At 36.4% G+C, this 22,439-nt stretch overlaps 4 protein-coding genes across 5 annotated transcripts; 2 read left to right on the top strand and 2 right to left on the bottom strand.

Moving 5' to 3' along the window:
* On the top strand, window positions 1–5,930 carry LOC103866591 (protein SEMI-ROLLED LEAF 2). Of its 2 annotated transcripts, none has more exons than XM_033292513.1 (20): window positions 1–218; window positions 296–525; window positions 879–953; window positions 1,034–1,149; window positions 1,326–1,440; window positions 1,548–1,676; window positions 1,756–1,803; window positions 1,918–2,102; window positions 2,186–2,382; window positions 2,462–2,754; window positions 2,833–2,982; window positions 3,070–3,471; window positions 3,843–3,992; window positions 4,123–4,198; window positions 4,300–4,427; window positions 4,578–4,775; window positions 4,862–4,996; window positions 5,080–5,140; window positions 5,341–5,531; window positions 5,651–5,930. In XM_033292513.1, the coding sequence occupies exons 2-20, from the start codon at window positions 385–387 to the stop codon at window positions 5,732–5,734; spliced, it is 2,874 nt and encodes a 957-aa protein (XP_033148404.1). In that variant the 5' UTR covers window positions 1–218; window positions 296–384; the 3' UTR covers window positions 5,735–5,930. The 2 variants fall into 2 exon arrangements, with proteins under 2 accessions (XP_033148404.1, XP_033148403.1); XM_033292512.1 differs by having other exon boundaries at window positions 5,080–5,205; window positions 5,292–5,531.
* A 32-nt stretch (window positions 5,931–5,962) lies between these two features.
* LOC103866592 (leucine-rich repeat receptor-like tyrosine-protein kinase PXC3) lies at window positions 5,963–10,328 on the bottom strand. Its single transcript, XM_009144532.3, has 2 exons — window positions 6,521–10,328; window positions 5,963–6,447 (listed from the first exon to the last, which is right to left on the bottom strand). The coding sequence occupies exons 1-2, from the start codon at window positions 8,865–8,867 to the stop codon at window positions 6,122–6,124; spliced, it is 2,673 nt and encodes an 890-aa protein (XP_009142780.1). The 5' UTR covers window positions 8,868–10,328; the 3' UTR covers window positions 5,963–6,121.
* A 218-nt stretch (window positions 10,329–10,546) lies between these two features.
* LOC103866589 lies at window positions 10,547–17,421 on the top strand. The gene is made up of 3 exons (XM_009144531.3): window positions 10,547–15,160; window positions 15,307–15,804; window positions 16,831–17,421. The coding sequence occupies exons 1-3, from the start codon at window positions 15,067–15,069 to the stop codon at window positions 17,349–17,351; spliced, it is 1,113 nt and encodes a 370-aa protein (XP_009142779.1). The 5' UTR covers window positions 10,547–15,066; the 3' UTR covers window positions 17,352–17,421.
* A 1,341-nt stretch (window positions 17,422–18,762) lies between these two features.
* On the bottom strand, window positions 18,763–21,888 carry LOC108871984. The gene is made up of 9 exons (XM_018659092.2): window positions 21,265–21,888; window positions 20,909–21,188; window positions 20,708–20,822; window positions 20,271–20,395; window positions 19,832–19,913; window positions 19,613–19,724; window positions 19,383–19,540; window positions 19,164–19,284; window positions 18,763–19,092 (listed from the first exon to the last, which is right to left on the bottom strand). Exons 1-9 carry the CDS (start codon window positions 21,445–21,447, stop codon window positions 18,763–18,765), a joined length of 1,506 nt encoding a protein of 501 aa, XP_018514608.2. The 5' UTR covers window positions 21,448–21,888.
* Between the last annotated feature and the right edge of the window lie 551 nt (window positions 21,889–22,439).

Below are 22,439 nucleotides of genomic sequence, written 5' to 3'. Positions count from 1 at the left end.
GAAACAAATAACAGAAACGCACAGGTTCTAATTCTAGTAGAGTAAAATCATAACATTGAATTATAATTTTAAAAAGAAAAACAACTCAGAAAAAAAATAAAATAATCAAAGTCGCTGCTATTTAGAGACTGTAATTAAAAAAACTGACCCAAGCAAGTAACGAAACGGCGTCGAAGCGTATCTGAGGAAGATCACTAGCCTGGAGCTTTGATCTCGAGGTAAAGTTGATGCTTTCCGTTGGAATCAAAACTGTGTTAGATTTTCTCGGGGTGTGATAATAATCTTCTGTCCTCAGTTTTGAAGGAAGCTCTAGGGATTTAATCGGTTGATCAAGAGGGAGGAGGTTGAGTGCATTTTTGTGAAATTTGATCAGTGGGTTGAAGAATGGGCGCGTTCTCGAGGAAAGTTGTGCCTGTTTGTGGTAGGCTTTGCATTTTTTGCCCTGCGCTGCGTCCTAGGTCTAAACAGGCTGTGAAGAGGTACAAGAAGCTCATTGCTGATATCTTCCATACTCCTCGTCATCAGGTTTGCTCAAATCAGCCACTCTTTGATGATGAAATCGTGACTAGTTGTGCAATATGTGATAATCTTTGGTTGCTTGCTCTCACTTTCTATGTTAAAGTTTTGTTGTTTAGCCGTGTTTAACTTGCTTGCTCTCAAATCAGCCACCCTTTGGCTCAAGTGACGCTTTTGATGATCAAATCATGGCTAATTACGCAATATGTCTTCTTTTTTTTTTTTTAATCTTGCTTGCTTATCCTTTCTATGTTGACATTTCATTTCGCTTTTGAGTCATTGTGGATGAGACATTATGTTCCCTCTTGGTTATCTTGGTGGGGTTTTGGTTTAACTCCTTTATTGGTTATTGTTTCTGACAGGAGGAAGCTCCCAATGACCGGAAGATAGGAAAGCTATGTGACTATGCTGCAAAGAACGCTGTTCGTATGCCAGAGGTATTATTCATCCAACGCCAAGTCTAGACAGAGTACTCGTTATAGCAATGTTGTCAACCTTGAACTTTACGATTTTATAGATATCAGATTTGCTCGAACAAAGATGTTACAAGGAATTGAGGAATGAGAATTTTCATTCGGCCAAGATAGTCATGTGCATATACAGAAGGCTTCTGGTCACTTGTAATGAGCAAATGTGAGGTCATCCTTCTTTTGCTTTCTTTCACAAACACTTCATTTTGTTCTCTTGTTTCCATCATGTTCTGTGGCTTATCATAAGAACCCAAGAAACTAACTCGAAAGTTGTAACATATCATGACAGCAGAAGTATTTCGGCATGTATTGTTAATTTGATTATTGTTCTTTGTCCAGGCCACTTTTTTCTAGTGGTTTTCTAAGGACCGTGCAAGCTCTTTTGGATCAAACTCGACAAGTTGAAATGCAAATAGTTGGATGTCAGTCTCTTTTCGAATTTGTAAATAATCAGGTCAGCTTCCTACACACTTGATAGAATTCTCTTGTGACCTATACATGTCAAGGTGCTTTCAGTTAAGGACATAAGCATTGACTGATTCATGCTACCAAATTTTTTAGACGGACGGAAGTTCCCTGTTTAGCTTAGAAGGCTTTCTCCCAAAGCTGGGCCAATTAGCACTGGAAGTTGGGGATGATGACAGGTCCCGGAGCCTGCGTGCAGCAGGACTTCAAGCCCTTTCAGCAATGGTAACTCGGTTATGCTGTTATGTCTCTCTAGGTACTATTCTTCTAACTCTGATGCATTCTGGTCTTTATCTATTTATAGATTTGGCTGATGGGTGAATACTCTCATATTCCCAGCGACTTTGACAATGTAAGTTAGATCTCAGGTTCATGCGCTAGTTTCTTTTGACTTCGTCAGAGTTGTAGCTTGTAAGTAGTACATGTTAATAACTGTTAAATGATCAATTCGATATTTGCATGGCAGGTTGTCTCAGGAGTCTTGGAAAATTATGGCCACCCCAAAAAATTAGCCAATGCTATTGATAATGCTAGAAAATGGGTGGATGAGGTCTTGAAAAACGAAGGTCACCTAGCTTATGCTGATTCTCTCATAAATGTTCCTTCTTGGAGAACGGTTGTGGATGACAAGGGTGAACTGAACGTGAAAATGTAATTTCTTCTTTCTTCAGCTGTTCTTACGATTTCCTATTTGGATTCTTTCCCTCTCTTCAATGCATCTTTTCTTTTTTCAGGGAAGATTCCTTGGACCCTAGCTTTTGGTCCAAGGTTTGCCTACACAACATGGCCAAGCTAGGTGAAGATGCCACAACCATGAGACGGATACTCGAGTCTTTGTTCCGTTACTTTGACGAGGGACATCTCTGGTCAACGGAAAATTCTATTGCATTGCCAGTTCTAAGGGATTTGCAATTTTTAATGGAATTATCTGGTATTACACTCTCAATATTTTTTTTCATTCGGCCATTCCCTCATGATCATTGTTCTGAAATAGTTCTGCAATCTTGCAGGGCAGAGAACACACTTTATACTGTCCATGCTAATTAAACACCTTGATCATAAAAGTGTGCTTAAACAGCCAAGCATGCAGCTCAACATTCTAGAGGTTACCTCTTCCCTTGCTGAAAATGCAAAAGTGGAACACTCAGCAGCAATAGTCAGCGCAATTAGTGATATCACGAGGCATTTGAGAAAATGCATGCACTCTTCTCTTCATGAAGCAAATCTAGGAACTGAAGTAGCAAACTGTAATAGAATGGTCAGCGTAGCTATCGATAAGTGCCTCATCCAACTGACCAAAAAGGTATTTTATATCGTCTTCTTTCTCCTCAATATGTTCTTCTTTAAAGAGATGTGTGCCTGATTTTTCAATTTTACGAAGGTTGGAGATGCTGGGCCAATTCTAGATGCAATGGCTTTGATGTTGGAGAATATCCCAGCTGTCACAGATGTAGCAAGAAACACAATCGCTTCTGTTTTTCACACTGCTCAAATTATAGCCTCTGTACCAAATCTGTCATATCAAAATAAGGCAACCTCCCTGTAACATCTAGTATTATTATTTTTTTTCTCTTCTCATAGTCCAGTTCTAATGAAATTTACTACTTCTTCGTCTCAGGCTTTTCCCGAGGCCTTGTTCCATCAGTTACTGAAAGCTATGGTCCATCCAGATCATAAAACACGGATTGGCGCCCACCGTATATTTTCTGTTGTCCTGGTACCAACTTCAGTCTGCCCCCACCCCTCCTCAACCACTAATGACCTTAAGAAGGAAATGGGTCTTCCTCGTTCTCTTTCAAGGACCGCGTCTGTCTTTTCCTCTTCAACAGCCCTTTTCGAGAAGCTGAGGAAGGAAAACATTTTGTCAGTTCCAACTTCCGATCAGAGACAAATCAAAATGCTTGAGGAAGAATCTGGAATCAATAGTGGGGAAATCCTTGACAGACTAACATCTCCATACAGTCAGGCGTATAGAAGTTGGAATCAACCAGTGACCTCAGTAGCAGATAACTCTGAGCTGGTACATCCTTGCAACTTTCTTTGTGTGAGGCTCTATATATGTCGCTTAGAGTATTATCCCTTGGGTTCTCAACTTAGTTTCAGGATGGTTCCAAGGGTAGATCTGATAAGTGATTACATAGTTTCTAGAAACCACAATGACTGTTTATATACATAGTCTACTTATTAGGTGGCTGTGAGATGGCTACATCTTTTACCACTCTACAATAGTAAATTATAACTTGGAAGGGGTCGTTCGTTTAGTGTTCAGGATTCATTTAATCTGTTTAAGGCCAAAGTTAAACCTGTTGCAGCTGTTGCCTCTTGATTTCTTCTTAGGTACACCTTGGATCAGTCTCCGTTCTCTAATCTGACTTTTTATATGATGCTCAGGACGCTGTTTGTATTAGGCTAAGTAGTCACCAGATAGGTCTGTTGCTTTCATCAATCTGGGCGCAGTCCATATCTCCTTCAAATACGCCAGACAACTATGAGGCGATTGCTAACACCTACAGTCTTGTATTGTTGTTCTGTCGTGTCAAGGTAATATATATATATTTCATATCTCAATTACTTCCTACCTCTGCATCTGAGTGTAAAAGTGCCTAGGTCTCCTTATGAATTATTTGCTTACAGCTTTTTGTTAACATATCTAAAACTTCTTATCTCTCAGAATTCAAGTCAGGGCGCTTTGATTCGAAGTTTCCAAATGGCACTTTCTTTGCGAGATATATCTTTAATGGAAGGAGGTGAGCTACCACATGTTTTGAGCCTTTATCTTTGTTTTTTTTTTTCGGTTTGGAAACTATGATGTAGACTCTTATGAGTCAATTGTTCGTCCTATTTTCAGGGCCACTCCCTCCGTCCCGACGAAGGTCACTCTTCACTCTGGCTACATCAATGGTTCTTTTCTCCTCAAAAGCATTTAATCTTTTCTCTTTGGCGGATATTACAAAAGTAGCACTTCAGGGACCAACGGTACGCTGATCACTCTGATGTGAATGTTGCTACATTGATATTTTGCTTCTCTTGGAACTATTGCACCCAACTCAATGTACGCAACATTATTGAGCTCTTGAAATTCCAACCAGACTTCTTTGCTTTAACTTCCTCTTCTACCTGATTCAGCTTGATCCATTCTTGCATTTGGTTGAAGATCACAAGTTGAAGGCTGTAAATCCAGATCAGTTGCATATCGTTGCGTATGGAACCGAAGAAGATGATGCTTCAGCTCTGGATACTCTTTCAAAGATAGCAGTCTCCACTGAGCATAGCAGAGGAACCCTCGTCTATGAAATTGTCAAAAGCTTGGAAAATATGTGCAGTGTAAGTCGTTTCCTATCACTACCTCCCCCACTAAATCGCCCTAGCCTTGGTAAATCAACTTATAACCACAGTAAACTATTTTTCAGTCTGAAATGGAGAAAATGCAAGAGCAGTTACTCACTGAGTTCATGCCGGATGATGCATGTCCACTTGGAACCCGCTTTTTAGAGGACACTCAGACATCCTTCCAGGCTGACTTTGGAGATGTTAAACACCAAAACGTAAGTACGAGTTCTTTTGTTTCCCATAACTCTAGTAAACCCTTGAGATGAAAATTGTGTTGAACCTTGGTCTGTATCTTCAGCTTGCGGCACTCTTCTCTCACGAGGATCAAGAATTTGGAAATGTCACTGAAACAGTTGCAGGTAATAATCCATTAACAGTTGCTGAAGTGCCAGACCTCCTGACTGTGAATCAAATTCTAGAATCTGTAAGTTACACTAGAAATTAGATTTTACAGATTCATCACCAAGATTAATTTGATACTAACTATACTTATTTTTGTTTTGTTGAAAGATCGTAGAGACAACACGTCAAATGGGTCTAATATCCTTCCATACTGCAGCCGATGCTTCATACAAAGAAATGACGCTTCATTGTGAGGATCTATTAACGGGGAAACAGCAGAAGATTTCGAGCCTTTTCAATTCTCAGCTACGACATAAAAGTTCTGTTAACGGCTCTCCAGGACAGCATGATAAGGAGATTAAGATCGCAACTTTTCTTCCTATGATCAATTCAGCATTTCACACCGAGGTATGCCTTTGCTATAGATTACTCTTTTATATTGTGTACTGGATCCAGATATCTACTGACCAATTTGGTTTGGTACCTATTCTCTAATAATATTTTCTGTATTGATGGGAACTATTCAGACACAGTGCTACTCAGAACTCCAAGCATATAAACTACCAGCCTCAACCCCGTACGACAACTTCCTTAAAGCTGCTGGTTGTTGATACACTTTGATCCAGTCAAGAACTAAAAAAAAAACAAAATAGGTTTGCTGTAATTAGACCATTCCCTTGTAGGTATACTCAATTCTTTTATGCAATTCAATTGTTTCTTTCCGGTGTGAAGGTGCCATCTGGTTTTCACTTGGTCTTGTAATCTAACGATTGTTTGATTCTACAAGAAACGCTTTGTTGAACAGTATTACAATAATGTACATTGATTCTTCTGTGATCTAGTTTATAATTTTTCAATTAAATAAGCAGATAAGCAAATCCAAGATTGCATTTCATCATAAAACTCTACATAATGCACAGATGAGAGAAGCTCGCATATACAGGAATGCGTTTTTTGTATATGAATGTCACAAAAGAAACTATATTCAGTTCTCTCATTTACTTTTGCTTAACCTCTTGAAGCATTTCAACTACTTTCTTCATCTTTGGCCTTTTTGCAGGTGTGATATCTGTGCAAAGCAATGCAACTTTCAGAGCTGCAAGCATCTCCCTCCTCCAAGCAAAAGATACAGTGCTAAGCTTGGCGTCAAGTATCTGTTCCGGTGTTTCTCCTCTCCCTGAAGCTCCGTGTACCCATTTCACCAAATCCACTCCTTCACCAAACTCTTCCTCCACCGGCGCTCTTGAGGTTAGAATCTCAAGCAACACTACTCCGTAGCTGTATACATTCCCCGGTGCAGTCACTTGCATTGTGTATGCATACTCTGAGGAAGAAAAAACAAAGAAATGTGTTGGAGTCTATGAAGTTAACAGAAACCATAGACATTTTTATAATACCTGGAGGAATGTAGCCAAAGGAGCCAGCAACTGAGCTAATACTTGCGGTGCCTCGAGATGGATCTAAAAGCTTAGATATTTCGATTTCCCCAAGCACAGGTTTGTAGCCAGAGTCTAGCAGGACATTACTAGAGGAAACATCAAGGTGAATAATGGCGACCTGGTGGAGAAACGCTAAGCCTTCAGCTACTCCAACGGCTATGGACAGTCTCATTGGCCAGTCAGGTTGGTACTCTGGTTTCTTGGAGGACTCATGAATCAGCTGAGCTAAGTTACCATTAGGTAAATGCTGATGCAACAAGAGAGCAACATCTTCGTATATAACAAACCCAATGGGTGTTACCAAGTGGTCATGACAAAGTTTGCTGAGTCTTTCAAGCTCTCTGATCATCTTGTTCTGATGTTGAGTTATAGCTCTATCCATAGACTTTAGTTTCTTCACCGAAACAATCATCCCTGAAGGCATGACCGCTTTATAAACCGAACTAAACGTTCCAGTGCTGAGTTTATTTGACTCCTTCATTGTTGCTTTCACAACTGCGTCTAGATCAATCCCTTGTTTAAGATTCTCAAGGAAGACATCTCCGGCTATAATCGCTGGTTGCTCATCCTCAACGCGTTCTTCAACATCGACGTTTTTACCCGCTGCTGCTTTCTCTTGTTTCTCCCTCATCATGAAGAGAACCACCACCACAGTGACTGATACAAAAACAGCAACACCTGAACCAATCACTGCGAGCACAATCCTGTAGGAGACTCTGTGATTGTACCTCAAATGTTCAATATCATCAGAATATCCACAAGAAGAGCTCAACGGCGCTCCACAAAGCTCTTTGTTACCCGAGAAGCTCGAGTTTGGAGACTTTTGAAATGGAACAAAGACTGGAACCGGACCGGTCAAGAGGTTGTTTGAGAAATTAACTTCGAACAAACTCATCATGCCTTTTAGTAGCTGCGGTATGGTTCCTGTAAGCATATTGTTAGAGACATCCAGTGAGACAAGCTTGTCTAGTCTTCCTAACTCGGCAGGCAAGGGTCCATGAAGATGGTTGAAACTCAAGTTTAGAGCTATCTGTAAGCTCCTCATGTGACCAATCTCAGGAGGAATGGTTCCGGTCAAGTAGTTTCGACCTAGCTGAAGCTCAAGCAGCTTCATACAGTTTCCAATCTCATGTGGGATGTCTCCTCTTATGGAGTTCTGATCAAGGAGCAGATACTGAAGCCTCGGCATACCGCAAAGCTCCTTAGGGATGGTGCCGTTGAGTCTGTTGTTACTTAAATCAAGCTTGTTGAGGTTTCCTAATCCAAGAAATGATTTGGGGATCTCCCCAAAGAGACTGTTACCAGAGAGAATCAGCTCTTGAAGACTCATGAGCTGACCAAGCTCTGCTGGAATGGTTCCAGTGAACCCATTAGCTGCTAGATTCAGGAGAGTGAGGTTAGAACACTTTGAGAACTCTGCAACAATCTCACCTGAGAGATTGTTATTGTCTGCTTCAAAGTAGGTAAGTCCACTTATGTTTCCTATTGTCCTCGGAATGACTCCCACGAGCTCATTGTTCCCAATTCTAATGCTGGAGAGGCCGCTGCAGATTCCCACCTCTTCAGGGAGCTCACCGGTGAATCTATTCTGCGTCAAGACCAAAACTTTAAGCTTCCCTTTCTCAAAAACCCCCTTTGGAATCTTCCCCACAAGCTGATTTGAGTGAAGATTCAATAACTCCAGTTCAGAAACCAAACCTAAACCTTTAGGTATCTCACCTACCAACTCATTCTCATAAGCTGTAAACACCTTGAGGTTACTCAGGTTCCCTACCCAGTGAGGTATAGAACCGCTTAAGCCGTTTCCAGAGACTTGAAACTCCTCTAACCTCTCTAGAGACATAAGCTCATCAGGTATCTCTCCCACGAGCAAGTTGTTAGAAACGTTAAGCCATCTAAGACCTCTAAGGTTACCAAACTCAACTGGAATGGCTCCAGCAAAACGGTTCAGGGACAAATCAAGAAACTCAAGCTCAGACAAGTTGCCGAGAGATGCAGGAATCGGTCCGGTGAAGCTGTTACGAGAGAGATCTAGATGCTTTAAGCTTCTGAGGTCGGAGATTAAAGTGACGTTACCTCTAAGCTGAAGCCCTGAGAGATCAAGCGTCTCAACAAAGGAAGTGTTGGCACCACACTTGACCCTATCCCAAGTACAGTACTCTCTGCTGCTACTACCCCATCCTGGAACTCTAAGGTCTTTCTTAATGGCTAACAATGCAGCTTCATCGCTTAGCTGAGCTTCACCAAGATCAGATTTTGATAAGAACCCAACAATCAGAAGAACTGACATGCACCATAATGCCATTTTTTTTAATTAAGTGTATACTCAATCACACACTTTTGTTCTTCTTCATTTGTATCATCAAGAAAAGGAGAGAGGAAGAGTTAAAAGTCTTGATCTTTAGGCCGTGAAACACGGATTAAAGCTCTGGTTTTGGAGTCAAAGTAACTGTTTTTCGATGTTTCCGAGCAAAACCCATTTCAGATTTGGTTAGAAAAGGAAGTGCTTTTAAGTGTGACTGTGAGTGTTGTTGCTGTGCCTTTAGAGACAGACAGAGAGAGAGAAAGAGAGAACAAAGCCCATAGTTTCAGGGAGATAAAGAAAGAGAAGAGGGAAAGCAGAGTTTGATCATAGAGTAGGGTCTATGCGTACTAGAGAGAAGAGAATACATTTCGTGTTTTATAAACAAAAACACGAAATTATTATTGCAGAACCAAACAAAGATCCTCACTTCAGAGATAGAGAGAGAGAGACTCCAAAAAAGCAAACGCACTTGGACAGGAGGGAATTTTTTTTCTTTTTCTTTTTGATATGTTTAAATATTATATTAATTTCTGATATAAAGTTTTATATTTTTCACGAGACAGTGATGAATGAATGAAAGATGCATAAATCCGTCTGACACATTTTTGCTTTTTGAATAGAAAAAAAAAACTTTTATGAAAAAGATTAAAGAAAAGTGTACGTTTTGATAATTCTTTTTCCTCTGACGTTTTTCTGCACCATACTGTCACTTGTTCAAAACCAAAGTGGTAAAATCTATTTTCTTTATTATCCCATTGTATGCTAAAATGAAGATTATTTCCCCCTAATTTACACACAGTACTATGCAATTATTAATCGTGTTATATCACATATTAGTATATCTTAAAGCTAGATTTATTTTTAGTCTCAAATGTGTAATTGGCTAAAATTGCCAGGATTTAACTAGGACACAATTACGTAATATCCTTCCATGTAATTTCTCGTTTTAGTTTATCTATCTTCAGCTATTACAACACAATCTTGGGATTTTATGTTTAAATCCACATGTAGAAAAGATTTTTATGTTATATCTACAACGTAAAACTTGTTCAAGAATTTTATACACGAACGAAGCCTTTCAATGATATTTTAAGCTTAAACTCTTTCTGTCAACTCAAAGTTTAAAACATCCTACTATTTACTGTATATTAGGGTTGTATTCATTATATTTTAAAAGAATATCTCCAACTTGGAATATTTCTCTTCTCATATACGTATATCGTAGATAGTTTGGGAGCTTACGTGTTTTTTAATCTCTATGATCTTTTACATCAAAAGTTTGACATGCAATGACCACTTTCCAAATGAGGAATCTACTTTCTTGTGATGTTCTGTTGATTGCTTTAGCTACGATCGATGTTCATTGTTACCAATTTTGGTGACATAGAACAATATACTACGTATAATTAAAGAGTCGTTCGGGAGCAGGCGTTATGTGTTTTTTTTCTATTATGAATGGATATGATTGATTTCCAAATTACCACTTAAAAGTAATGTAAGATGCTCTATATATGTAATAATAAACGATTTGTCAAGTCTCAAATGTTGGTAGAAGACATGTTTTCTCCAATGTCCGGTCAGAACGTCGAAATTAGTCTCTTTTAAATTTTGATGATTATTAATTTATGGAGAGTCAGTCTGAGAATAAAATTAGTGTTCTTCAATTAAAACATAAACGATTTTATTAAAATAGTATATACGGAGTTATGTCTTAAAGTGTCTGAGAACATCTCCAATCCATAATACTATTATAGTGTCAAAACCATACTATTTTAGTGTAATTTCAGTATTAAAAGAAGTTATTCTTCAACCATAACACCAAATTTAACACTGAAAGCTATTTTATAATATTATATGTATTTATAATTTTATTTGTCATTTAATTGTTCATTTTATTAATAAATTAAGTGAATAATGTTTTATTATGGTGAATAATGTCACACCAAATTTGGTGTGAAGTTATAGTGTTGCACTAAAATAGTGTGATTTTTAGTGTTGAGTTGGAAAAGGTTTTAGTGTCAAAATTATACTAAAATAGTGTTTTGAAGTTGGGTTGGAGATGACCTGAGGTTCCTCTACAAACGATCCAAACATGGGAAAGTAATGTCGGATACATCAAAACATATGTGTTTATCAATGTGTCTCTAACTATTTTTTTTTAATCTCTTAAAGTTTTGATAGTTATTGTTGTGTTGATCATTAATTACAAGCTAGAAATTAGATATCACCCTTTTTAAAATATAATATGAGTGCATTACATAGAAAAAATGATTTCTAATCTATCTATATACTTCAAATATATATAATTTTCTTTTTTTGCTAAATGGATAAATGATTGTGAATTCCATCACTCCGTATTTGTTACAACATAGATCGTATTCCATATCTAACATCACTCCAAAAACAAGTGAATCTCAAGATCATGATATGGGGTTTTAAGAAAGACTACATTTACCATCTTTAATCATGTTATTGGTAAGAAAAAATGAAGTAAAATAAATACATTACATGTAATGCCTAAAACTATAGTTTATCAACAAATATTCATTTATTTATGCTGCAAAGAATTATATATTATTTTAAAACTTCAAAGAAATAAATATAGTTGGGAGTTAACCAATGAGCAAATAAAGCTCGAGAATAATAGAAAGAAGAGTGTGGGGGAAAATTGTAGGGCCAAACTTTGTCTGCTCCGATCACCACCACTCACCCGCCCGTCCCATCATTCTTTAGCAAGTTTTGTTTTCTCAAATCCATGTACCAATTCCAAACCGTATTCAGTTATAAACCACAAACAATCCTGGATTTGGTTTTCATGTGAAATTTCACTAATCATAAAACTGAAAACTTTTATTGAATTTCTTCTTCTCGGTTTGGTAGACTTCTGATTATATAAGCTTCCAGATGCAAACGGTAATTAGCAAGATAAATGGATTATATCACTAAGTTACATGTATTCATGTTTTGGTTTGGTTTTCTACATTTCAGTTCGGCTTGGGTTTTTGATCTTTCGGTTTGGTGTAAATCAGATTAAATCTCATAATTTCACTAGATGCATACATATATGATCAGTTAGATAATTTTTAAAAATTCATAACGATCTAATTTTCCATAGATAATCATAAGTTATCAGACAAATCATAAGAAGAGGAGCATGAAAAAAGAGAAGACATAATGATGGAAGCACCTAGTTGCTTTAAACTCGTGAAGAAGAAGAGATAAGATATTCTTAAAAAGTCAAATTAGTTGTTTAAAATTTCCATAATTAATTATTAAGGAAAATGTTAATCAATGATTACAATGAGAGCTAAGTCATTAGCAGATGAATGCTTTACCTATCAAACGAACTTTCTGCATAATCATTCGTGAATTGCAATTCATGACTTTGCTTTCGAATTCTTAAAATGGAGATCAGGCCGAGATTTATGCTCTCATCATTACAGATTTGTGCGATGTTGTACCAAAAGCATTATTCCCATTTATCAATTAGTACAATTTAGTTATTATTTTTTGGGGGACATGTACAATTTTACATTCATAAGAGTTCATTTTTATAACAATGAATTCCGGAACCTTTCTTTATAATTGTTATATATTATACTATTGCGTAACTTTCTGATGTTTTCATATAATGTTAAATGTGTTATAATGGTTGTGACTTGTGAGTGTTTTTTTTTTACCAGATTCTATTAGGTATTTGAAGTTTATGTATAAAATATAACAAATACAAAAGCTAAAAGGAAATGTCAAAGGACATAACTCGGCTGTCCATCTTGTAGTGTACCAAATGGGGCATGTGGAAGGTTGAAGGGAAGCTATCCCCACTTTGTGTTGATTGTTTTCATCATTTTATACATTTATTTTCTATTACTTTTTCAGAAGGAAAGTGATTAAACAGAATTTGTATAAATATATTTTTGGCAGTCATATTGATTGAGACTTTAGCTCTTGCTTTATCGGACACATATCATGACCTTTAGATCATGGTCTGTCCCTCTTATTTTAAGCATTCGTCGACATTTCTTTTGTTTTACTATATCACTTTCAACATTAAATTTCATGATAATGAAAAAAGGAACAACAAATTATATTTTAAAATTCTAAACCTAAGGGTCCTGGATATACGATTCACCGTTTGTCAAAAACGTTTTAAGAAATCAACTCCGAACCGAAACGGAACAAAGTTCGTGGTTTGGGCCTAATTGGATTGAGCTATAAATCCCATGGGCTTACTGTAGAACTATTTGCAATTCAAAACAGTAGAGAACTGACCTCTAAAACCACGATGAATCGATGAATGAATGAGTCGTGCTGGTTTCAGAAGGGAGAGGTTTTGAAGCTGATCGATCAACGGATCTTTTGTTGTTTGCGGCCCAAGTAACAGGGTGAGCCCATCCAAGTTGTATATAACACATGAAATTTATACTTACACAACAGCAAGGTGAGTATGGAAAATGGAGATACACGTTCTCGCAATTTCTCCGAATGTATCATATTCAACGTGAATCTCTTGTTGGTTGACAGTTGACGATTATATGGCGCATTGAGCCTAGTGGAAATGCGTTTATAGCGTTCTAATCAACCAAGTTCACTCTATAAATACGGTTAGTAACATTTTCTGACCAGGTTTGGTTCATTGGTCGCTAATTGTAGTACATTGTTGTTTTATTAGAAGATGTTGGTTTTTCATAGTATTTTTTGGTGTAAGTTTTTTCATAGTATTGTTAAGGAATTTGTGAGAAAACGTTTCTTAAATTTGTAATTATATTTAAAAAGCAAGAACGGTTAGTAAATTTCAAATTTGATAGTTTGTGGTGCCAAAGGGGATGGCTCCTTTACTGATTCATTTGTGATAGAATCTTATTTCATATGATCGAGGGCAAATAAATTTCTAGTTAATCAAAACTTCTAATTCTATGAGTTATACAGTGACAGTGTGACACCAACCAGCTGCAGCGTTTTTCAATCTTTTTCATTGCGTGTGTGTGTGTCAACTTTCGGCTGTCTTCCCATGTTCATGTCTAAAGCGATTCCATCTTACAACAATTATGGTTTTGGAAGTCAAATGTTAAGTGTGTGGATCCCATCATGTGAGCTCCAAAAAAGTCAACGAGCTTTATTATATAAAAGTAAAGTCAACTATGGAGAGATGAACAAGATTCTCTTCCCGTCGCCCGTTTCATCTCAAACTCCGGCTGGTTTCATATGCAGGGCTAACTCAACACATATGTGGAGTCACAACGAGAAATAGGACCCAAATGAACAAATACTGTGTAATATTTGGAATATACATTGTACTTAAAAGGACAGAGGAGCACATATACATGTCATAAATCATAATGTGTATGTGTGTATGCATGCATATGTTGTCGAGACTCGATAATGTTAATATATAACTAAATGAAAGAATCTAGGCACTTTGGAATCATATTTGGTTTTCCAGTCTTTGTCTTGGAGAGCAAATCACGCCGACGAACCGACACAAGCCATACTTGGAGGCTCCCACCGTATACATATTAATTTGCTATACACATGAAATTAATGACGTAGCTTGTTGCTAATATTTAATTATCCCAAAACAACCGAAAAGTTGTCTATAATTTGCTTGAGATTCAAATTTCACATTACATGAACTAAAATTAATTGCTTGCATGTTCATATGAGCATATGATATTTAGAATTTTATGCAAGTTGATAGAACTCTATGGTATTTCTTTGAGAACAAATGTGTAGTCACCGTTTAGCTGAAACAATTATTAACTTAGACTACATAATCACAAAATTTACAAAATAAATGATTTGACTTGGTTGTTTAATTCACATTATGAAAACTTCGATTAGAAAATTGAAAGTAGTTTGATGAATAACATGATGGACATTACGGCCACACCGCAAACATTGCGGCTTATTTCGTGGGGATAGTAAATGTGCTCTTACTTATCTTCGTTATCACTTTCGTATTAATACGTACGGTGCATCGCCGTATGATACTTAATTTATATATTTCTTCCATCATTTAATATTTCCAATTATTCCAAACAGCAGTATAATTATTAGTACGTAGGTCAGCTATATATAGCTGGTAGGAACTTGTGCATATATCATCACCCATTGTATAATTAGCTCTCTTAATTATATTTTCATATAAGCATACAACTGATAGATTGTTTTCTTGTGTCACATAGCGTAAGAGCTCACAATGTCTCTCGCTATCTCTCTTTGTTTGGCTTTCCTTTTTGCTCTTTGCCATGGTTCTCATAGCTTACCTGCACAACGAACTCCTCATCTTGATGGTAAGACCATTCTAACTATAGTATTTAACTTTCAAAGCTATATTTGATATGTTACGTAGCAAATGATTCAAGAGAAAAATATTTTATATTATTAAAGTTTTCACATTATATATGAAATGTGAATTTGGCTATCCATGTTCATGCAGTGCTTCTCCCAAATGGAAACTTTGAGCAAGTTCCTAACAAATCAAACATGAGAAAGAGGCAAATAATCGGCAAATACTCTCTTCCTCATTGGGAAATTTCCGGCCACGTCGAGTTAGTCTCTGGTGGTCCACAACCCGGAGGTTTCTACTTTGCGGTGCCACGTGGAGTCCATGCAGCTAGGCTAGGGAACTTAGCCTCGATATCTCAGTATGTGAAAGTGAAACGTGGCTTGGTTTATTCTCTAACGTTTGGGGTCACGAGGACTTGTGCTCAGGATGAGAACATACGAATCTCTGTTCCCGGTCAGACCAATGAGCTGCCGATCCAAACCCTGTTCAGTACTAACGGTGGAGACACATACGCTTGGGCATTCAAAGCAAAGTTTGATGTGGTTAAGATCACTTTTCATAACCCTGGTGTTCAAGAAGACCCTTCATGTGGTCCTCTCGTTGACGCTGTTGCCATCAAAGAGATTCTCCCTCTTCGGTATACTAGAGGTAATTTAATCAATCATGTCAATTTTGGTATAGAATTGTCATTGTTGTCAATCTAAAATTGGTTCAATTTTCATTTTTATGTGACTATTCACAACTTGCATGTTGTTATTTGTTTTGGTATCGCATGATTGATTACATCCATTGATCACAAATCATTATTTCATACTTATTTGAATTTTAAATTTATAAAACCTTACGGTATATCATAAGTTGCTACAATAAATAAACGAACAAAATTTGGTCACATAAAAAAACATGGTATTAGAGCAAATACCATCGGTAAAGTTTTCAAAAATTTATTGAAAACATAATATTAGTATTTTAATTAGTTTTGTTTAAATAATTAAAATCAATTTTAATTAAACATAATATTAGTATTTTAATAGGAGTTCTAGAAAGTTTTCATATGATGATTTAGGGGATATATTGAATCTGAAATTTGAAGTGATTTGATTTTTATTGAGTTTCTATAAGAGAATCTGAGAATTTGGTGTATTTTTTTTTGATAAACAATTCTAGAATTTCATCTAAAACTATGAGATTTGAATTTTTATTTTTATAACTAAGAAATCTCATTCAAACACTCTAAAAATATTTAAAATACTTTAAAATTTCCAACTTAAATTTTGTTCAATAACATTAGATTTCATAGTGTTTTATGAAATGACAAGTTCAATAACACTAAATTCTAAAATATTTTTTAAATTCATGTTTGTTTAACAGCGGATAAATCCTATTAATACAAATCACTTCAAACTCTTGGTTGAATACACACATTTATTGTTGTTCTCACTCCAATTTTGTTTTAAAAATCTTTAAATTATAGTTAGGATATAGACAAGATAACCTCAATTTGGTTCTCTTGTTTTTCATCTACACCAAACCGGTTTAGATGGAGTTTTGTTGTTTAAAAGCTACTCCATTTTAACCAAAGTTCCCACCTAAATATTTTGCAACTTGGTCTCTTATCTTACATATTTGTTTGATGTTTCATTCTTAAACTTATTTTCTACGTAAATAAACCAGGAAACCTTGTGAAGAACGGTGGATTCGAGATCGGTCCACATGTATTCAACAACTTCTCCACCGGAATCTTAATCCCGGCGAAGGTACAAGATCTCATCTCACCGCTTCCAGGATGGATCATCGAATCTCTAAAACCGGTCAAGTACATCGATAGCCGCCACTTCGAAGTCCCCTCAGGACTCGCCGCAGTCGAGCTCGTCGCCGGGAGAGAAAGCGCCATCGCTCAGATCATCCGCACCGTCGCCGGTAGAAACTACATGCTCTCCTTCGCGGTTGGAGACGCACAAAACGGTTGTCACGGGTCGATGATGGTGGAAGCGTTTGCGGGGAAAGCAGCGTTTAAGCTTCGGTTTGAATCTAACGGGAAAGGAGCGTTTAAAGTGGGACGTTTCAGGTTTCGCGCGGATTCTAACCGCACGAGGTTAACGTTCTACAGTGGGTTTTATCATACCAAGCTCCATGATTTTGGACACCTTTGTGGGCCCGTGCTTGACAGTGTTAGTGTTGTCATGACACGTTAAAATTTATTTGAGTATAAATTATAATCTAATACTTATCTAATAAAATGATATTATCCATTTGTAAGCACAATTCTCTAAACATTCACAAAGTCATACATGGTTCCGTTTCCAATTACATTTATCTATACTAGAGGGTTTTCCGGGCTACGCCCGGATTTTTCCTATAATATTATTAAATTGAATTAAACTTGCGTATTTTTATTTTGAGACAGTATTTTTGTTTAGAATAATTAAAAATAATTAACAATAATACGATATTTGAATTTATATTATATTTAAATTAGTAATATAAATATTATATATATTATATATATTTATATTATATTTGGTTTAGTAATATTAAACTGGTTCTATTTTAATATATATATATATATACATATATTAAATCATCAATCATTTATGATAAATTTCTTAGGACTATCAAAATTATTTATTGTGATAATTTTTGAAAATAAAATGGCGAATAATTCTAAAATATTTATACTATTATTTTGGAAATGATTTTTTCGCACTCACGTTAAAAATTAGAACGTTTAAAGTAATTATCTCTTAATAAATAATTAGATTATATTTGTTAATAAATAATTACCTATAAATAAAAACGATTTTCATTAATTTGATAACTATCATTATCTAAAAAGATTATAGATTATGCCATCCCAAAATATTTCACATAACAATATTCTAAAAATCCATACAAATCCTTATATACTTTTTATGTGTATATAAATTTTTTCAAGTTTATTTTACATAATAAAAATAAAATAATTTATTCTAATGGCTTTTGAATTGATAATATACAATCTATTTATAAGTTTTTGTAAAATTACTAAGCCCGCAAGTATGGGCAAAACACATAGTATGATTAATTTTTTATGTTTTTTCGGAAGAAGATTTTATCAAAACAATTGGGTTTGACTTAATGTTTGGGTGCAAAATTTATGCTGTCAATCACGTTCGTCTAATGGTGGAATATTTATGGTACATTACGATTTGTAATATATTATGTTTCTATTTTTTTATTTGGAGGTGAGCGTAAATTGTTTTTTGGTAGGCGATATATATTTGTAACATTGCTTTAATGTTTTTTGGTCGGTGATATATTTTTAACATTGCTTTAATGTTATATCGCTTAGTTTATTCAAACTTGAATTGTATTTTAAAACTTTGATTGCGTTAGTGTTGACATTACTAAGGCAATATATGTCCGTGTTATGTATCTAATTTATCAGAGAAGGAGTGTTGCCTCAATTGTATAGACTCATCTGAAGGACAGTAGGCATTACCAAAAAAAAAACGAAGTTGTTCTGTAGACGCAAAGTCTAAAATAACCAAAAAAAAGCATAGTCTTAACTCAAACTGAAATAAAAAAGGCGACCACTTAGCATGTATAAAATGAGTGGCATAATTTCTATTTGCCATGTTTGGGACGCTTAGCCTTGCGTGATTCATCCATGCTGCTGGTACTTCCGTCCGCATCATCAGCTTTGAATCCAGAGCCATCAATGACAATTGCAGAAGGCAAGGCAACTTCATCTTCCACATCATGTGGGATTTCAGTTGGAGTTGGCACAGGTGGCAGAACCTCTGATGAGACAATCTTCGTAACGGTTATGGCCTGAATCTTGCCTGTCAAGTTGAGCTTAGACACCTTGACCCTGAACTTATGTGTTTGGCCAATGGTGTCGAGTAATGCTTGGGGGACAGGCATCTGATGGCCAGCACCAAGGTCTTGATTAGCCTAAAACATTCGAGGAAGAATAAAGTTAATTTTAGATGAACTGGGAGAGGTTTGAGTTGATGGCTAGGTACCTCAAAGTAGTTGTTAACCAATTCTGCCGCATTCTTTCCTGTCAACTCACTTCCTGCATCACCAAGAAGGACAAAAACAGCCTGGTCATTTTTGTCATAGACAGAGATCTTTGCGAGATACCTGAAATAAAAGGAAATAGAAATCAAATTGTAGAAAATGAAACATGATCGTGAAAAAAGGAAAGATGAAACATGAAGTTGGGAGGTTAGAATGCACACTTTGCTACACCAGACACATTAGTTTTGCCGCACTTGGCGCACATTAACGAAGAAGGACCTCTGGTGGCCTTTGTTTGACAACCGCTGCAGCCAATATAGTACCATGCACTGTCACGCTTAACATCATCAATTGTGGCTATGCAGTCGAAAGAAGCTTCCTGCAATAGGTTAAAGGCAAGTGAATCACATGAATATTTTTTTCACAGAGTTATCTTGAGCTTGTATTTTACCTTGGCATTTTCCTGCTTGATGTAAGCATAGATCTGCCCAATTGTCATTGTCTCAGACCTAGTAACCTCATCTGCATTTACCCGCTTTGCAATCTCTGGGTTAGAACCCAACCTGAGACAATTTACAAAACATGAGATTGAAGGCTCACTCAATTGAGTCTGAACAGAACACTAATTGGAGTTGACAAACACAATACTGTTGTCTCTACAGTGACTAACCAGCTGAAGTAATCAATCGTGGGCTGAATATCTTTGTCTATAAAGACACGGGAGGAGGCCATCGAACTGAGAGCTAAATTACCTGTTCTTGTGGTTAACACATTAAAACACACGTTAGTGACACTATCATGAATGTCTGAAAGTTCGGAAAGTAACACAACAGCAAACAAACGCAACCTAATGCTTTCTGAAACAATCAAGCATTCACATTGTAATGAAATTGTAATTGATAAAGGATGGATCATAAACCTGAGAAAATTGACCCAGGTTATTTTAATTATATTGGATCACAAACGTGTTTGATAACTTGATAAGTAAACAGTAGAGACAGAAGACAAACAGCATGGCAAAACATTAATGTTTGTATTATTAGTGGTTCGGTGATGATAGGGATTAATTGTTTGTTTTGTTCGGTGATGAAAAGGGAGTAACTGATTACCTGCTATAACTTTTGGGTTAACGGTCGTGACCAAAAGAACGGTGGGAGTGTCCTCACTGGATGTGAATTTCTTGTAAAAGTCCTTTGCAGCCTGGTCCCAAAGGTAGAGCTTCATAACAGGTTCACTGTAAAATTTATAAAACAGAGAAATATTTAATAAGCTGTCATACGGAGTAAGTTTTGCAGTGCATTAGAGCGTCAGCCCAATATATAACCTTTATTTTATCACCAAACTAACACAACTTAGCTGATTTATTTTGTAAAACATAACGTATGATTTATCAGATATATTGAATTCAATAACAAAAAGCGATCATATTACTAATCTCATATAAAATAAAACATGAAACAATACTAAACATGTATTTGGAGATCACAGCGAGCTAATTTTTTTGGAGATGACAGCGAGCCAAAATTATAACGAATGAAACACATACTCTTTTGATTGCAAATGAACCAAAATACGACGCGTGCTGATTACTTCGGCTTCGTCAAGGACGGGGCGGTCAATGAGAGACTGACCATTCACCAGCCTCAAGTGGCCAACGACATCTAAAACATTTTTATATGAAAATTAGCAGAGAAGCCCCAATAAGAATCAATACGCAGTTTGAAAACTAAATGAGAGCAGGTTTTACCGTAGAGATCGCCCCTGAGACCACGGTGAGCTTGGAAATCCTCATGTGTGTGGAACCTGAACCTGTCGGTTGGAAAAGAGACGGAGACGGGGATGTCGTCGAGAGGAGCAAGAACAGAGCCGTTCGAGAATGAAATTGTTAAATTCTGATCAGCGACGCGGTAAATCTCCTTGCTTGTGGCAGCCAAAAAATTCTGAAGGGTGTAAGTTGCTCCTGCTTTCAGATGAGGCAGGTACGTTGGAGCACGAGAAGAGGAAATAAATCCTTGCATCACAGTCCCCTGCAGGAGTTGAAATAATTCAAGTTAAGGATGGTGGTTTATGAATGGAATGAAAGTTGAAGATTAGAACCTATACCTGTTCGTCGATGAGCAGGAGCTCTATCCCAATGAGGGTCCTATTCGCTATATTTTTTGCCTCCCAAAAGTGGATTACTCGAAATCGGAGCTGTGACTCTGATAGTCCTCGAGAGATGTCATTGAAATACATGGCGAGGGGAGCTTTTCCGGTGGTAAGCTGAGACTTTACGGCGGATTTCATTGCCGTAGATTTTTTTTTTTGCAGAGTAGGTTTTTTTATTTAGGGTACAATTAGGTTTAGGGATAGAACTATATATAAGAGAAGTAAAGGGAAGATGAATCACAACATTGAAGATCATCTTTAACAGTGTAATTGATTGAGAACGTAGTGGGAAAAAAGGCAGGCGTTGGAGAAGATGAAGTGGAAAAGTCGGAGGTGGAAGAGTCGGAAGAAAGCTCTCAACGTTGGAAGAGAGATCAGATTTATGGGCATTATAAGATGGGCTGCAGGATAATCTGAACAATGAAGCCCATACAAAACAATAGAGCCCATACGAAATCTGAACAATTAAGCCCATACGAAAGCAGTCATAATGACGTGTCAAAAAAAGAGTCTCTGATTGGCTAATTATTCTGTCCTACGTGGACTCTCTAAAAACTCTCGCTCAATCCCTTTTATTATTGTTTGATTTTTAATTTCTGTAAAAGTATTTTTTAAAATACAGTTTTATGTTACTTTGATTCAATGTGTTTTATAATGTTCAACATGTAATATGTAACATGCTTTGAGGAAGGATTGCATATTAGTGACATCTCAAGATTATATATTTTAACATTTCTATTCAAAATCACTATACACTTTCTTTTATTTTGACTTGAAGAGCAAATCAGGGCGATGATTAATCAGCGGATCAGACCCAGATGTGGACTTCTGGAGCTACCTTTCATATCACTTGTGTACACACATGGCGCATTTATTTTGTAAATCTCGTTAACTATTTTATTTGATTATACTTTTATTGAGCATGAAGCTTTATTAAACAAAACAAATTACTACGTCGATTGCAGATAAAAGAACCAAAAAGTTGACCATGTTTATGCTAGCGTATGACTCAATTACAATAATATAGTTGAATACGTAGTTGACTAAACACAAAACGTCATCCAGATTTCAAAGTTTAAATTTGGTTAACATGTTAAGTAATATTCATGGTGCAATAAATATTTCGTGAA

This window comes from Brassica rapa, chromosome A05 (assembly GCF_000309985.2).
Source record: "Brassica rapa cultivar Chiifu-401-42 chromosome A05, CAAS_Brap_v3.01, whole genome shotgun sequence".
Classification (NCBI taxonomy): Eukaryota; Viridiplantae; Streptophyta; class Magnoliopsida; order Brassicales; family Brassicaceae; genus Brassica; species Brassica rapa.
This window is presented reverse-complemented; position numbering and strand designations above follow the sequence as displayed.

Bases quoted from the DNA above. Each gene is read 5' to 3' on its own strand.
- LOC103866591 (XM_033292512.1), top strand. From the start codon at position 385: ATGGGCGCGTTCTCGAGGAAAGTTGTGCCTGTTTGTGGTAGGCTTTGC. The intron at 2,103-2,185 runs GTAATTTCTTCT...TTCTTTTTTCAG, and splicing joins GGTGAACTGAACGTGAAAAT to GGAAGATTCCTTGGACCCTA. The intron at 4,199-4,299 runs GTGAGCTACCAC...TCCTATTTTCAG, and splicing joins TATATCTTTAATGGAAGGAG to GGCCACTCCCTCCGTCCCGA.
- LOC108871984 (XM_018659092.2), bottom strand. From the start codon at position 21,447: ATGAAATCCGCCGTAAAGTCTCAGCTTACCACCGGAAAAGCTCCCCTC. The intron at 21,189-21,264 runs GTATAGGTTCTA...CAACTCCTGCAG, and splicing joins TCCTGCTCATCGACGAACAG to GGGACTGTGATGCAAGGATT. The intron at 19,725-19,831 runs GTTAGTCACTGT...AAATTGTCTCAG, and splicing joins ACGATTGATTACTTCAGCTG to GTTGGGTTCTAACCCAGAGA.
- LOC103866592 (XM_009144532.3), bottom strand. From the start codon at position 8,867: ATGGCATTATGGTGCATGTCAGTTCTTCTGATTGTTGGGTTCTTATCA. The intron at 6,448-6,520 runs GTATTATAAAAA...TTTCTTCCTCAG, and splicing joins CTTTGGCTACATTCCTCCAG to AGTATGCATACACAATGCAA.
- LOC103866589 (XM_009144531.3), top strand. From the start codon at position 15,067: ATGTCTCTCGCTATCTCTCTTTGTTTGGCTTTCCTTTTTGCTCTTTGC. The intron at 15,161-15,306 runs GTAAGACCATTC...ATGTTCATGCAG, and splicing joins ACGAACTCCTCATCTTGATG to TGCTTCTCCCAAATGGAAAC. The intron at 15,805-16,830 runs GTAATTTAATCA...TAAATAAACCAG, and splicing joins CCCTCTTCGGTATACTAGAG to GAAACCTTGTGAAGAACGGT.